This window comes from Eulemur rufifrons, chromosome 1 (assembly GCF_041146395.1).
Source record: "Eulemur rufifrons isolate Redbay chromosome 1, OSU_ERuf_1, whole genome shotgun sequence".
NCBI classification, from domain to species: Eukaryota; Metazoa; Chordata; class Mammalia; order Primates; family Lemuridae; genus Eulemur; species Eulemur rufifrons.
In genome coordinates, this window is record NC_090983.1 from 56,904,180 (window position 1) to 56,921,985 (window position 17,806).

A 17,806-nucleotide genomic window follows, 5' to 3' on the forward strand; every position below is an offset into this window, starting at 1 on the left:
GTATGTATTTTATCTCTTTCTCTACAATAGGACCACTGATGCTAAGGGTCATGCCTGCCTCCTCTGGTCTCCTGTGTCTGGCATAGTGCCATGCATAAGCAGGAACTCAAGAAATCTTTGTTTAATGGAAAATTAAAAGAACAACATGAGTTATAGTAAAGCAACTGCATCACTTAGGGGAGATAATAGGCATGCTCTACTCTGGCCTGCTGTTGCAAAGAGAATTTCATTTGGCTTGAACAAGATAAATGCTTATTTCTCTCTTACCTAACCAGCAGTAGAAGGCTGGTTGTGTACTCCATAGGATCATTAGGGACTCAGGCACCTATATTCCTGCCCCACTAACCTCTGCTGGTGGTTTCCTTTCCTAAGGTCACCTCATTGACCCAAATGGCTGCTACTGCCATAGCCATTCCTTCTCCATGCCAGATGGTGGGATTGGAGGAGAAAGAAGGGCATGTTTTGTCTCTCTAAAGGAGACTTCAGGGTGGGTGCGGTGGCTCACATCTGTAATCCTAGCACTCTGGGAGGCCAAGGTGGGAGGGTCGCTTGAGACCAGGAGTTTGAGGTTGCAGTGAGCTATGATGATGCCACTGCACTCTAGCTGGGGAGACAGAGGAGGACCCTGTCTCAAAAAAAAAAAAAAAAAAAAAAAAAAAAGACTTCATAGAAGCCCTACATGACACTACTGCTTGCATTTGATCTCGTCAACCAAGACTTAGTAAGTCGTATAACCACATGTAGCTGAAGTTTGGGAAATGCAGCTTTGTAGCTGAATACATTGTTTACCTGAATAACACTGGGATTCTGTTACTGCAGAGGAAGGGGGAGGTGAATGTGACTGCATGCTACCACTGGTCCTGGCCACACATGTTCGGGTGACACTGGGCATCTTTTATTCAGCTTTGAGTACCACATTTTTGGAGAGACATAGAAAATGTGAAATAAGTTTGGAGGAGAGAAACAAGAATGATGAGAGAACTGGAAACAATGTTACGGGGGAATGATGGGAAGACTGGGGAGGTTTCTTTTGAAGCATAAAAGAGTAAGGGGAACATCGTTAGCTCTCTTCTCAGATATTTGAGGGACTGTCACAGCAGAAGGATAAAACTTGTTCTAAATGACTCCAAGAAATAGGAAGGAAATTGTAGGTATATAGCATGCACCAAAAGAATGCTGGAATTTGACGTTAAGGCCTCTTAACCTTTGACCTTTTATAGTATAGATGTATACCATGTAGATGCATCCTTGAGTCTGATTTTGAGATTAGAAATATTGCTTATTCTCTGGTTTCTTCATATTGGAATCCCTTTACTCAAGGGTGATGATATTATTAACAGCCTACATTTTGAAAACCTTGTGGGACTTTTCCTTTTGTGAGAAGTGGTCTCTATGTTTCTTCCATGGTTGGTGTTTTTCAAAATGTCATCAAGTCAGAAAGAATTCCCAAACTTAGCAGGGAGAAGTGAGGACAATTGTTAAATTATAGACACTAATATCAGGGTTTAGGAATTCCATATTAACCGAGTGATTCAATAAATATTGTCACTATCAACTTCTTTGCGTTAAGATAGTTGTGTTTAGGCAACCAGTTAATGCTATTTAGTTAAACATAATTCTTTTTTATTATTACTAAACTTTTTAAACACCCTTGAAATGTGAATGTTGAAAATGTCTTAAAAACAGAGCTATTATATTATCAGCCAGAGAAATAATCTAGCAAAGAGTTAATTTTTTTCACTAAGTAGTGGTATGTTTTTGAAAGTGCATGGAATGTGTGAACCAAGTTCCATTTTACTTTTTTTTCTTTTTTAGTAGAGATGGGGTCTCATTTTGTTACCTAGGCTGGAACTCCTGGGCCCCAGTGATCCTCCTGCCTCAGCCTCCCAAGTAGCTGGGACCATAGGCGCGTGTCACCTTGCCCAGCTAATTTTTAAATTTTTTGTGGAGACGAGGTCTTACTATGTTGCCCAGGCTAGTCTTGAACTCCTGGCCTCAAGTGATGCCTCCCATCTTGGACTCCCAAAATCCTGGCATTACGGATGAGAGCCACAATGCCTGGCCTAAGTCCTATTTTTCTACTTCAGTTTTATTTTGAATACAGACATGTTTTCCTTTTGTGAACCTCAGTTATACTTTATATATAGTTAGGAAGACAGTATAATTTAAAATGAAAGTGATAAGTTAGTAATATTACTCAAATTTCTGTATTAAATCAGCTTTTTGGGGAATAAGCTATCATTATAATTAGGTTACTTAAAAAGGTTCTCAAATTGAGCTGCAGATTATGAATATAGAAGAGCTAAAGTATGAGCAAATATGTAATATATGAAACAGAAAAATAACTGTTCAAAGGGAGACAATATTTAGAGTTTAAAGGATCAGAAAATACTTGCCCCAAAGTAGTAACAATAGCTATGATGTGCCAGGCCCATATTCTTCACTCTATCTTCACAGTAACATTATAAGAAGGAGCTCTTATCTCCATTTTTAAATGAGGAAACTGAGGCACAGAAATTAAAATAACTGCCAGAGTTAGTAAGAAGTGGAGCTATGGTTTGAACCCAGGGATTACAACTACAGGGACTTAACTCTGAAAAGTTACTTGACTTCTAAGCAGTTTTCCCATCCTCTTCGCCTTCCTGGCCCCACTGTCATTGTATAGTAAACTATCCGTAGTATGCAGACATCTGCTTACTGAAACTTTGCCTCTTAACCTTCTGTGGAAAAGCTGTTGGCTTTTAGTCATGCTGGGCTGAATGGAAGAAGGAAAATACTCTTATATGTGAAGAAATAATGATTTCATATGTAGCAGCAGTTGAATTGACAGGGGGCAAATTTACTGAAATGTCTTGAGTTAATCCAGTGATGGTGAACAAATGCACGGCCAAATGAGCACTCTATAAAGTGCTCCTTTAGGAATGAATATCAAGCCCATTCCTTGGTCAGTAGGCCTGGTAACACTGGGCTTCCTTGTGTATATGTGTACATGTGTGTGAGTGTACACGCATACATACACATATAGTCCACTTTGGGTGGAAATGGTGAATCCTGTATTTCCAGTAGAAGGAGTTCCTTGAGTTACAAACAGTAGAGTAAGGGGTTTCAGTTTATGAAAGAACCCCAACTGCAGTGTTTCAGTAAATCATGTTCATTTGTTAGTTGATTCTTTTGAGGCCTTTGGGGTCATTGCTTTTGCAGTATTTTCTTATGGCCTTTTTCTTTAGTCCATGTGAATCTAAAACACATTACACTGATCCAGAGATGTCACCAAATTCTCTTGGAAAGTCCTTTGACTATATTTTCAACTGGCCTGTGCTTTTATGGAAAAATGCTATCACACTGCTGATGCGGTTTCTGGCTTCAATAAAGATGGCCTTGTACACGTACCACAACCTGTGTGGCACGATAGTAGGAGCCCTGATAAGATACTCTGTTGCCCTACAGTCTGCTCCATCAAGCCGGTGAGGAAGGTATTTGGGCATTAGGAATGCCTCAGATGCCACAATTAGAAAATTCATTCCTTTGAGGGCTTCCTATTTTTCTGCTGAAAGTGCAAATACCCATGGAAGGCTTTAAAAATCACTTAACCCTCCCTGTGAATACGTTCACTTGGGAGCAGAGTTTGGGGGTCAGGCTCACGAGCCATGAACACCCTGGCTATGTTGTGGAGAGTCAAGGGAGAGAGAAGGAAAGGATTTTTAGACAGCGGTTGGGGAAATGAGGTGGAGGTGGGAACATTTAAATAGATAAGGCTCTAATCACCTCATTCCTGGGCTATCAGAGCAGCCTTTTAAGTTTAAGTTGCTTTTCCCCGGTTTGTAACTTTACCTAACAACATTAGTGAGGTGTTGAGTGTTCATAGTAAACAGAGTGAACATAACTCTTCTCAGAAAAAAGCTGGCTTACTTTAGTTTCTTGGTTTCCAGGAAGGAGATGGAATGGTTGTGTTGGCTTTCTTGAAGACAACCAAAATGTTGTGGGCAAGAGAGCTTGTTTCCTTGTTACCTGATAATTGTTATTCTGCCTCTCTAAGAGCGCAAAGATGAATGGTTGACCCTTCAATACATGTTTGTTAGACTGAATTGAGTTTGAAGTGTTTGCTGTGTGCAGTGGAGAATACTTAAGAGGGTGGTAAGATCTCTCTGTTAACTTACCAGGTAAGCATAGAGGTGAGGTCATGGCAACTGGATATTTCATGCCTTCCTTTGGAGGGGCTGGATGTATAAGTTTACGGAAATCTATTCTCATTCAACCAGAAGTAAGGTAACTTGAGATAATAAAGTTTTCCTTTGAATGTATTGTAAGGGCATTATCACATTATTTTAGTCAAACAATATTTTTGCATTTGTTGCATTTTTCTATTATATGAGAGAAAGTTTAGAGAACTAGGATAATGAATATTTTTAATGCTTTTAGGAAGAATTTGAAATTTAATTCTCTTAAACCCAGGAGCTGGAGAATCTCTGAACTTTCTAAATGAAAAACTTTTTAACTTAGTTTCAGTTGATTAAAATCATGAATTTCTTTATGTCCTCAAGTCCATGCCTTGTGTCAGGGCGTGAGCTGAGGTCAATAGGAATGCCTTTATGATTACAGAAAGAAAATCATGTCTAAGTTTAATGTGCAGTCTAATGATTTGAGGTCCACTCTGGGAAAGCCTTTATATTTATCACCAATTTTTTTGTTGTTGGAATTATATACTTACAGTATTTCACATAAAACTCTAGAAGATCACCTGAGATAGACTGATTTATAATAGACAAAATAATAAAAATGCTCATTGTAGGACAATAGAAAAATGCATAAATAAGAAAATAGGAAATTGTTGGTAGGCTTGTTTTGGCTCCAGCTTGACCTGTGTTTGCTAGAATAAATCTTGCCCTTGACCCAAGACTGGGCCAGTGGATACTTTGTTCATGGGCAAGAGGTAAGGCAACCGCCAGCATCTTTGCTGTCAGTGCTGAGCCTCCTGCCAAGCAAGGTGGCTTAGATTTTGAAAGTTGTCTGTCAGTCAGATGGGAGGGGAACAACTCTTAGAAGTCAGAGTTGGATGAAGGATGTGAATGCCTGGAGGGAGGGCTGTGCTTCAGGCATTGTGCTAGTGGTTTACAGGGACCTCTTTAATCCTCATCATAACCTGATTTTGTAGCTCAGAAATTTAGTAGGTAAGAAAACTGTGTACTGTATCAGTTGAAATCCAAGTTCATGAAGCCAAGTCAGTTAAATAACAAATATTTATTGAGTGAAGCTTCAATAGTGCATAAGATGAACAGTTCCTGACCTCATGGAACTGTTTGGAATGATAATAGGGACAGAGTCATTGCTATTGCCAGGGTTGAAAGGCCATGTGTCTCCTGGCTCTTAGGCCAGTATTTTTTCCATTGATATCTTCTTATTTTAGCCCTTATTGAAAAATCTGAAGTGCGTACTGAATTTAATTTAAATTTTATTTAATTATTACAATTCTATAAAAAGAAAAAGAAAAAATTATTATGATGCTCACGGACCCATATTCTAAGTATCAGCTCATTCTTTCATTAGCTAATTCAAGACTGTAACTTACTCAATTCCAGAATTGAGATGGCCACTGAAAACTTTTTTGACTAAATCTCTAATACCAGTTTATTTTCTTTAATTGCCTTTTAAAAAAGTGTGATATAAACAAAATTCCAGTAAGCAAATGGTTTTAATTATTTGTGTGTCAGTTAGTAGAGATTTTGTTGTCTGTATTTTCTGATATATTTTATTACTATGAAGCCATTACTTTTTTCCTAGCATTAAATTTCTAAGATTCTATTTTAATGCATGGTTAAAAATTTATAATAGTGACAATAGGTTTTCATTTTAATTACTTATGGTAGTTTTTTTTTAATTTCTTTTCTTTTTTTCTGTTTTTACAATTCTGTACTAAAGCCAATACTTATGGTACTTAAAACACAGATTAGGCAAAATCTTAGGAAATACACTCTACCTTTTTTCTTTCTGTTTCTGACAATTATTGCAGAGAAACTTATAATTTTATTTATGCTGCTATTAATATTGGGACATTATACATTCACCATATAGGCAGAAACCTGAATATCAGTTTATTACACATAGATATCAGTTGGTGACAATACAATATTGTTGATTCTGTGTCAATAAGCTATTGAGTTGTTTCAGGTCATCACAATCACATTATAACATGAAGTGATGACATTTATAGAGCCTGGAAGTGATTTGGAGACCTATAAATGCCATTTGAGCCCAGGCATAACAAACCAGGGCCAAAGGACTCCTGGTGCAATAGATAACCTGCTGGTCAGTCATGTTCTGAAGTTCTTTTGTTCAGTCTGTTAAAATCAATGTAGTAGAGGAGACACAGGAAATTTAGTATCAGTCTACCACGAGAGTCTTTGCAAATATGAGAGGTCCTATTTTATAGATTCACAAGTTAACAAAATCACTTTTACCTTTGCCTCTGTATAGGGAAATTAAAATCATTATTATGCTATGTTAGCAAACTGATTATAATAAAAATTACAAGTTTTGATTTGTGGAATCAGATGTACTCTTGTAGCATCTCTCCTTTCCCCCCTTTTTTGGTACAGAATGGTCTTTGCTCCAGAGTAATTCTGGATATAAATGCAAAGTTTTAGCGGTCCTGCCCTTAACTGAATTAGCAGAGAATGACCTGAGCATACAAATAGGCTCCGAAGGATGTATTGACTTCCTAGAGTCTCACTGGCTGCCCATGTAGGACAGCTTTGAAGAGAATTGTTGAATTGTTGATTAGATTGAAAGAAATAATGACTCTAAGTAAGCAGGTTTCATTATATAAGTTCACAAATCATCAAGATCTCTTTATCGTCTTTTGGAAATCATCTTGGCTTTACACATACATTCTAACATCACATTGTTCATTTATTAAGAGTCAGCTGGGTTCTAGGGGGTGCTGTGACAGGCACTGGGAATATAGAGGTCTTCATTCCTGCCCTTAGGAGCTCACAGTTTAGCATAATGCTCTGTTCATGATAGAATCGTCAAATTCCTATCATCTTATTATCATCCTTTTTTTGGTCACTTAGTATCATCTGTTCTTCTGTTCTTTATATTTCACGTATCAGGTCACCGTGGGAGCATTTTGAATTTCTGCTTATATTAATAAAATCCTTTCCAAGGCATAACTTGTCATAGAAAGGAAAAAATATAAAAATGTTGTGTAAAACATCAACAAAACCAATTTTTAAAAATAGGAATGACATAATACATTTTTAATAAAAAGGTTGACTTCAGTTTACTAGATGACTAATTGTCAGTACTTATTGCCCAAGAAAATGCTTTTAAACTTATTGTTGGAAATCTTTTGGCATTCTTGCTGCACAGTATTTCTTAATAGTTTAAGAAAATTCTTACTTTGTTAGCAGAAGCCATACATGCCCATAACTAAATAATCAAGGTTGAGTTATGCATGTGTGTGCACCTCAACTGTACATTTAACAAATGAACTGTTGACAAAGCTTGCTGTTTGTGTGAGTAACAATGTAATGATCCCCACCATTACCATAATCATAAACATTCCTGATCAGGGTCGTCATCAGAGTTGCTTAATGATGTTGAAGCATTGGTTGTAAAGTAATCTCTACTTTTCCGAGAATGTACACATTTAGAATGAGAGGTTATTTAGTTCCTAGCAAATTGGTGGCTAATAAACTGGTTCATTTAGCAATTACATAGTGGTTCAGTCTGGATTTGGGCCACAGTTAAATAAGGATGAGTAGCCAGTTTGTACCAAAGTGAAGTTAAGGTGCAAGATGCCAGGTGTTTAAATGCTTTCCTTTAAACAAAGAATAAGGTGCAACATACGAGGTCTCATTAAATTTAGTGTCTTGGACACTGATTGTTAACCTTGACATCTCCTTTTAGCTCTCTCTCTCTTCTTCTCTATCCTTTTTTCTTTTTCTCCCTCTCTATGTCTGCCTCTTCTCCCTCTTTTCATGTCTTTAGAGCTTGTTGTAACTATTGTGATAGTCAAGAACTAAATAACATGGAATTAGGGAGAAGGAATAGCAAGGTGTTTATATGATTCAGTCAAGAAGATCCATTTAGTAGTTAATTTAGCCTATGACTATGGTGAATTAACAAATCCACCAATTGAGAGTCAATTTCTATTCCTGCTGCTTTTGTAATAATTTGCAGTATCAAGCTATTGTTCATTTGATAAGCTGGTAGTCTAATCTAATTATTAAGATGACCAAAATAAAAGTGATGCTTGCAACGTTAACACATCCTTATCAGTTTGATTTATAGTTCAACATTTGGTCGTAATTAATCAGAAAAACCCTGGCTTGATGCTGTCTATAAATACTGTCTTTACATTGAGAACTGGTCTGTCACACCATTTAAAAGCCTTAAGCAGGAAAGCTGCCTTCCTGGAGATGTGTGTAACCACTTGTTTCTCATGAGTGTCAATGTAATTTTTAGTGTTTGACTCCATTCAACCATTTTCCAATAATTTATATTGTTAATCAAGAAGCCATATATAGGAATCCTTTGGGTGATTGGGATTGGAAATCAGTTCTTAAATGGGGAGTGATTTATAGTTTTTTACAGGGTATATTAAATCATTAGCTGCTGAAGGGCATTTTACTCTTAAGTACTTTGATTCATTGGGTACGTATTTACCTAGGCAGACAGACTATCTTAAATTTTCTTCTGATTGGATACTATTGTTTTCAACATCCTGTAAGTGTAGCTCTTTTGCCATTAAAAATGTAAATAAACAGTTAATTCCTAGAAGGGGTGGGGGGGAGAGCAGGAGAGAAGAAGGTCTTGGGCTTAGTTTTCCTCTGTGTATAGAGCAGTACCTCTATAGGAACCTCAGTCCTAGCTGGTAGAGAAAGCACCGTGTGAATTATGTGGAGGAAGTACAGAAAAGAGTACTACAGATGCAGTTTCAGTGTTTCATTTCTGCCTAGTAGGAAGTTTTCATTGCTGAGTGTTCTTGGTAAAAACTTGGAGATTCTTTGGAATGTTTTGGGCACTTAAGTGACTGCCAATTTATATTTTTATTTTTTGTGAGTGCATGTGGCAGGGTGTGGGGAGAGGACATTTGAAGAAATTATTTTTTTTCCTGATAATTAACCAGATGGGAAAAGTTTGCACCATAAAACAGGTGTGTTTATGAATTTGTTTTCCAGGGTAATGATCTTTTGCATTAATGAAGAACTGCTCGAGAATTTTAGATGTTCGCTTGTTTTTTTCTGGAGTGGCCTCCCTCCCCTTGGACGGGTAAGCCCGTGGACGCAGTGTGGAGCATTCCAGGGTGAAGCAGGCCTCCCTGGAACTTAGATTCTTTATCACACTCCCAGGGGAGTTCAAGCTGCTGGTACCAGCAGCTGCAGCGTGATATTGCCCAATCCCCGGTCTTCTTATTGATGGGTGAGAAGGAGTCGGATTGCTGTTTAAGAAATTTTATTATCTTTAGAAGGAAAGGATTTATTATAGGGGTTTTCTTCGATGATCTCTTTCATGTGGGTTAAGATGCTTTGAGCTCTGACAGTCTGAGCCGCTTAGAGATTCTATGTTGTTTTCTCCTGAGGGTGGTACTGCCACTCTCAAGGGGTCTTTGCACATGTATGGAAGTGTTTTTTGTTTTCACAATGGTGGGGCACTTTGCCCTGGACAGTTCCAAGATGAGTAATTGTCTCACCCTAAATGCTAATAGCATCTTCTCAAGAACCTCTGAGAAATGTGTGGCTTTGTTTATAATGCTCTAGTGCTGATTGACAGCCTGGTTGTAGGCAGGCCGGTGCTCACTGGAAAATAAGTGGGATGTAAGGGACTGTGGGCAAGGGGAGAAAGGCCAGTATCTAGTGTTTAAATGGAAATGGAGAAAAGTAGCTCTGTTATAAATGGTGCTAACTTAAATTTCTCATTTCTCAGAATTGAGAGGCTACTCTAACAGTGCATCCCGTTCTGTTAGCTTTTGGTCATTGAAAAGATACTTTATTTTAATTACTAAGCAAATAGTTAAGTAATCTTTGAGATCAACTGACTATCTTGAGAGCTGACTGAGTTCTGTGGGCTGGACACTCAGGCATGTTCAGCTTGGAGAGGATGGGGGGGAATGGTCACTAGGACGTTGTTGGTGATGCCCTGTGGAACCTGTTGGCAATTTTTCCTGCAAGTGGAGCTGCTTTGGCTCAGGTCTGAGGCAACTGGAGGGGCTGCAAGGTGAGATCCATCTCTGCTAGCAGCCTCTTGGTGAACCACCCACCAGCCTGCTCACTGGGCTTGTGCTCTGGGGGAGGTTCTAGGGATTAAAGTGAGCTCCAAGCTTTTCTCATGGCCAAAGCATGTGTGCTAGTTCTGGCTTGCACCTGTCCAGAACAACCTTTAGTTTTAACACAGTTATTGGCACAAGTGATCACTCTCACACCCACTTGATATTGTCACTGTTGCTTGGCACTCAAGGCTCTTTTTCCGGCCGGGCGCGGTGGCTCACGCCTGTAATCCTAGCACTCTGGGAGGCCGAGGCGGGTGGATTGCTCAAGGTCAGGAGTTCGAGACCAGCCTGAGCGAGACCCCGTCTCTACTAAAAATAGAAACACATTATATGGACACCTAAAAATCTATATAGAAAAAATTAGCCGGGCATAGTGGCGCATGCCTGTAGTCCCAGCTACTCGGGAGGCTGAGGCAGTAGGATCGCTTGAGCCCAGGAGTTTGAGGTTGCTGTGAGCTAAGCTGACGCCACGGCACTCACTCTAGCCTGGGCAACAAAGTGAGACTCTGTCTCAACAAAAAAAAAAAAAAAAAAAAAAAAAAAAGGCTCTTTTTCCTCCATCTTCCTAGCCTTGTTGTCTACCATGCTCCAAGAGGTTTCCTCTGCTTGGACCATGGAGGCCTGATCATTAGACACCCATGCTGGGCTTCTGTCCAGTTGTTTCATCCCTACACACAAGGCCTGGTCCCCCTGTTCACCCACCCAAATCCTGCTCATCCACAAAGACCCAGTGTAGCCCTATTCTTCTTCATGAATACTTCTCTGATCACTCCAGTTTACAGTGTTATTTTTTTCCCCCAAGGCCAGTTGTACCTTCTCAGGTAGACCAAGTGCTTGGAAAGACCAGTATGTGTAATATATAAAGATGATCTAGCAGGGAAACAGGATTTGCCATAGAAATTACCTTACTCTGTTAACTTTGGACAGTGTACCATTGACTACCACTTGTCTTTCTCTTCTAAGAAGAGAATTCATGGAAGGGAAAAGAAACTCATATAAGGAAAGGATAAAAGAATGAAACTGGTATTAATGTAATTCAACATTTTTTTTTGCCTATTTGAAACCAGCTTTGGAATCAGATTGCCTGAGTGTGAATCCCTGCTTCACTATCTACTAGCTGTGAGATTTGGTCAAGTCTCATTTTCCTCATCTATGAAATGGGCCTGTTAATACTATCGTACAAGGTTGTTGTGAAGATAAGCAAGATAATGAATGCACGGAAGACATTTAAAATACTGCAGGCAGGTTCTAGGTGAACAAATGCTGTCATTTGTTTTGTGGGAAGTGGCATGATGGAAAGAATAGAATCATACAGGTCTTGGGTCTGAATCAGACTTTGACATTTTCTACCTTTGTGGCCCTGGGGAAAGTTAGTTAATGTCACTGAGGCTCAGTTTCCCCTCTATTACATAAGTATAAATCTCACTTCTTATAGTTCTAAGAGGATCCCATGGATGTAAGGCTTTATGTATTGTCTAATGCATAGTATGTGATCAATAAATAGCAAATAGTCTTGTTGCATGGGCATTTAATATATAATGTGTAAGTAACTTTTGCCCCCAATAAACTTGTAAGCTCCATGAGTGAAAAGATCATATCTTATCTTTCTTTTTTCTTCTGCAAACCCTGGACAATGTTTTGCGCATAGCAGTTAAGAAGTTTTTTTGTGGCTTTAGTGAATCTGGAATCGTATTTTTTTGGTCCTTTTTTTTTTCAGTTGTACTTAAATGATGTATCTACATGACAATGCGTCGTAAATATCAGAAGTATGTTTATCAATACCAAAGGAATCAAAATTAAGTACAGAAAGAAGTGAAGCAAAAATTATGGATAAATTAAGGAATTGCCTCTTAAATTTGTTTTTTTGAATTCAGTGAAGGTAGGACTATTAAAATGTGATTTAGTTGTACACATTTTTAAAAGGAGCACATGTACCTTCTCAGGTAGACCAAGTGTTTGGAAGGACTAGTATATATTAAGAGGATCTAGCAGGGAAATAGGATTTGCCATAGAAATTACCTTACTCTGTTAACTTTGGACAATGTTCCATTGACTACCACTTGCCTTTCTTTTCTAAGAAGAGAATTCATGGAAGGGAAAAGAAACTTTTATAAGGAAAGGGTAAAAGAGTGAAACTTATTAATATGATTCAACATTTTTCTCTTTGTTTTTTTTTAAGACTCCTGGATATTCCTCTTATTTCAAATTATTCCAGGTTTCATTTTTCTGTCTATGGATTTGAGATTATAAATTCCTATTTAAAGTCTCATTGTTTGCTCTGGTAGTTTTATATATCTCTGATATATAATGCTCTCAAGAGACTGAGTTTTACAGAGAAGAATCTTCCTTACCTGATGTACTCGTACGTGCATTAGCTATCCCACGCGTGCCCAGTGCTGTGCCAGAGGCCATAAATGGGGTGTTCTCAGTTCACTGATAGTCCCTGCTCTGGAAAACAGACAAAGGACTTCTTCCCTCCTCTGGGCACTGTTACTCTAGTATCTTATCTTAACACATTCTTAGTCCAACACTTACACCACGAAGCTTGGGATATGACTCTGAAGAAAGGATTACTCTTTTTTTTTTTGGTCCCCCTAGCCCTGGTCTATATAAGGTTGGAAAACAAGTTTATCCCTATGCCTTAATATACATTTTCCTGAGGAGATCGAAACCCTTTCTTTAAAATTTTCTGCGTTGCTTTTTTGTTGCAATTTTTCCTAAGCCCAAGAATTTTCCACAAGTAGACTACTCTTTCTTCCCCGACTCCAGTATGTGAGCTATATGGATTCCATACCAACCCAATTAATGGACTCAATTAATGTTATAGCAACTTTGGAAAAGAATCAAATTTTTACATTCATTCTTGCGTTTAGTGGAATAAACGTTTTTATTTTTTGGCCAAAGGGAACATAGAGCAGTGGTCAATGAAGCACGGATGCTGGAACCAACTCTGTTGGCTTCAAATCTTTGCTTTGCACATATTTGCTATTGGATGTTGGGCAAGTTACTGAACTGCTCTGTGCCTCAATTTCTTTATTTATAAAATGTTCAGAATAATGGTATCTGTCTCATAGGGTTGTCATGAGGATTAAATGAGCTAATGTTGGCGAAACAGGATGGTATTTTTTTCATCTTTGCACCATCTATTCTGATTCATGGGAAAGGCAGGGGGTAGCGCTGGGAAGATGTGGTTCTGATGGTTCCTTTTCAATAACTGGCTGGTTCTTAACAAAAAGTTTTTATTTCAGTATGGATTATTATGTTTTCTTCCTTGTTTTTTATTAGAGGAAAAATGTTTTAAATTACATAAGTGATTGTTTGCCATATTACCTCTTGGTTAAAACTGGATCGGCTGACTATGGGTGTTTAGAGACTCTGTTGATGTTGAACAAAGTTTTAAAGCTTGTTCTACAAAAGGGAGAAAAAAATCTACATTTTTTTCCTACCTTGAATTCTGTAGGTAGGTGGCTCCACTGTATGAAATTATCCCCCCATTTTTTTGGTTTTTCTTCAAATAATTAAACAATAAAGCACAGATAAAATCCAGTAACCTTTGGAGGGCTTTTAAGTAAAGGCTACTTAATTAAAACAGAAAATAAAGTGCATATAGACCAGTTGAAGTCAGGGGCACCTGCAATCATTATCAGATCTAACCTAGACCTTTTCGCTAGCAGTTTGTTTTGAGACAACGCATATTCTCTTTATAACAGAATGAATGACAAGCTTTTGACTCCAGTGAAGCATTTTGGCTAATTGCTGGCAGGTCACCCAGCAATGATAAAGTATCAGTTTGTTTTTTCTGGAGAGATATTTCTAAACAATAGTCATCTGGGAGTTATAACAGACATGGAAGTTACTATTGAAAAGGTGAATTTGACAAATGAATTATCATGGATCTGTTGATAAATTGAGTACATTGACTTTGATATATTACTTTAGATAATGGAGTGATTGGGAAATCAAATGTGAAAATCTCTACCTATAAAATGTTACTTAATTGCAACATTTCCCCATCAGTTTCATTTTTTGTATGATTTTAAACAATTGACTTTGAAGTGTTTTAAAAAATGACTTTGGGGTCTCTATATTTTGTGCTTTTCGTGATGTATTTAACTGGTTTTTAGCAAAAACAAAAAAAAAAACCCCTCAATTTGACTTGCAATAAGTTGCTTAAGAAATAGCATTAAGTATGCATATTTTCAAAGCAGGCAGTATATTGTTCTCAGAATTTTCTTCTAAATACTCAGTTTCTAAATTTATGCTTTTCTTTTTCCCATAGCAATATGAAACACTGTAAGTGGTCTGTTCTTTATGATTGTTATAATTTTTCAGCCAGAAATTATTAGAAACTAAGAGAGACACATGCACTGAACTTATAAATGTATTACATTGGATTACTAACAATAGACCTAATTGATAAAAGTGATTTACTATATGTTGTGTTAATAGCTAAACCTCCAAAGCCCCTAATCTCCCATGGAAATATTGCTTTGTAGAACGAAATCCAATGAGAAGTTCTGGGATTCCAGAGTGAATTTGTACATTCCTTAGGGGCATTTTTGCAAGGGAGGTTGTTGTGTTTTAAAGGTAGTTGATAAGAGACCTGCACCACCAACCCCAGACCTGCACCACCAACCACCATCATGCATTAGTCTATAGAAGGTATTTGGGTGTACGTACTCCTGTACCACTCGGTACCACCATTTAGCCAAGGGAAGTTTCTGACCATTTGCAGCATACATTATAAATCAGGATGTCACTACCAGACAATCAGATTTGAACATTCCATGAACAAAGTAGCCTATATACCCTAGGAATAGATCACTTAACTATGTTTATGTCATGCTGTTGATATGCTGCATTTACACAAGTCACGATAGCACATTGTTTATTTATTTTAGGATTAGGTAATTGATTTGTATATTTACCTAATTTGGGGTTAATTAGCCAAAAAAGTGCTTAAATCCATGGGGAAAATACAATTATTCTTCCAACCCCGAAAATTGCTCCTTTATTGTTTGGTTTGTGAAAGAATAATTCTGAGTCTTCTCCAAGTTGGGCTGGTGTTGGCCTCTCTTAAAAAATTTCCTACTTGGCACATAATGCTTGGGAATGTCACTGGCCAGATATTTGGGGGAGCTTGGAGGATTTCCAACTGCCAAATTAGTCCCCTCAGGAGACCCAGGAAAATCACAAGATATATTTGTGCAATGAAATGAACTTGTTGAAGTTTATTCTCCTTATAGTATCACTAGGGGATATCACTGCCACTTGGGAATGTGGCAACCTTTGGTGCCAAGTTTGTACACTCCGGTTGGCTGCAGAGATTTTTTTTCTTTTTGACTCTTTTGTTTGAAAAAATTTGTTTGCAGAGATGAGCTTAAAGATCTGGTAACTTAGAAATTAGTTTCAAAAAATAAATGCCAAAATATTGGTCTGAATCTAAGAATGAAGGACCATAACTTGCTATCTAGGACTTAGTAATAAAAAGTCACTTCAAACAAATACAGGGTGGGGAACTCAAAAAAGCACAGTCAAGCAAATGAAAAGTTACTCATGATGTTATTAATCAGAAATAACCACTGTTAACATTCTGGTCTTTTTTTTTACACTTCTCTTTCTTTTTTGCATATGTTGTTAAGTAAAAACTTGCATCCTTGTCTTTGTTACATTATATTATAAACATTTCTCCAAATATTTAGAATTTCTGCATATGCATTTTCTTAAGTTCCTGGTATGTCAATATATAGATATAAGAAAATTTAACCCCTTTCTTATTATTGGACATTTAGGAGGTTTGCAGTTTCCTTTGTTATAAATAATGCTGTGATAAAAATTTTTGTACTACATACATCTTTGTCTAGTTCTCTGGCTAATTCCTTAGGGAAAAAAACCCTAGAAGTAAAAGTACTAAGTCAAAGAATAAACATTTTTAAAAAGCAAGATACATGTCAAATTGCTTTCCAAATCAGTTACCTCAAGGTACACTGTAATCAACTTTGTACGAAAATAATCTTCTTCCTGCAGACTTCCAAACACATTTTTGTTTTGAAGAGATGAGTTCTCGCTCTGCCCCAGAGCATTGTCAAAGCTCACTGCAGCCTTGAACTCTTGTGTTCAAGTGATCCTCCCACTTCAGCCTCCTGAGTTGCTGGGATTATAGGCGTGTGCCATCATGCCTGGCTAATTTAAAATTTTTTTTTTTTTTTTTTTTTTTTTGTGGAGACACGGTCTCTCTATGTTGCCCAGGCTGGTCTTGAACTCCTGGCCTCAAGTGATCCTCCCACCTCAGCCTCCCAAAGTGCTAGGCATAAGCCACATCACCTAGCCAAAACAAATATTTTTGTAGTATCATTATGAAAATGTTTTCCTAATTTTATAAATAATTTTCATTCCTTTGATTACTTAATTAGTCAAATAATTTTTCATTTTTATCAAAAATTTGTGAAATTTCTGTGTGGCATTTTTTAAAAATGTCTTTCTATTGCTTGTTACAGGATGTAACAGTCAGCAGTTTCGCTGTGGAAATGGAAATTGTATCCCGGCAGCCTGGAGGTGTGATGGGACCAATGACTGCTTGGATGACTCGGATGAAAGTGGCTGCCGTAAGTGAGGAGGGGACAGGCTAAGCTCTATTTTGAAGGACATAAGTGTTTCGTGGTGATTTCAGCTATAACAAAGAGAAGAGCTGCCCCTTTAGGGATAGATCCAGGCCTGAGCCCAAGTCTTTTGAGATCTGTGTGGTTGAATACAGAACTGATGGTGTTAGTAGTTGTTTTAACTCCTTCTGAGATAGGGGTTCAATTCACATCAGTTTCTGTCTCACCCTTATCCCTTGACTATGGCCTTGATATGAAATAAATGATCTGTAAACAAATTTGGTGCAATTTTCTGAAGCTTCTATTTCTGATACTCACTCTGTAAATTTTGTGCACCACCAAGAACAAACAAAATTTAAATAATTATAAAATCACTTGCACATACATTTGTTCATTTTGTTCTTTTATCAGTATTCTGAGGTAGGTTTCAGATTCAGAAACTGAGATGTAGAGAAGTTAAGTCATTTATCAAAGGCCTCACAGTTGGTGAATCAATGCACAAATCCCAGCCCTAAGTCCATTGCTTTTCCCAACTTGCCATTGGTAATCAATCATACCATCATAATTGTACTCATTCTGATAGGTGAACAGAGGAGGGTTATCATCCAAACACCAGAAAACAGCTGAAAAAATTAATTTCATTTTGTATTCGTGGCCATCACATGGCACACCAGAACAGTAAAACTTGGGTGTATTGTTTAGATGATGATGCATTTGAAAGTGGGAGACTGGGTAAGGAATAGGTCCTGTACGGTGCTTCTAAAGCTTTCATGCACAAATAGATCACCTGGATGCTTATTAAAGTGCAAATTTTGATTCCATATGTTTGAGGTGTGACCTTAGATTCTGCATTTCTACTAGCTTCCAGTTGATGCAGATGCTGCTAGTTTGTGGAGCACTTTGAGCAAAGGAGTAGCTACATTTGTAGAGACATGAT

At 37.7% G+C, this 17,806-nt stretch overlaps 1 protein-coding gene across 1 annotated transcript in view; it reads left to right on the plus strand.

Annotated features, from left to right (window-relative positions):
* LRP2 (LDL receptor related protein 2) overlaps nt 1-17,806 on the plus strand; it is a 198,849-nt gene that overhangs the window by 20,457 nt on the left and 160,586 nt on the right. The window contains exon 2 of the mRNA XM_069471622.1: nt 16,768-16,875. Within this exon, the coding sequence (XP_069327723.1) occupies nt 16,768-16,875 (108 nt within the window). The remainder of the gene's footprint in view (nt 1-16,767; nt 16,876-17,806) is intronic.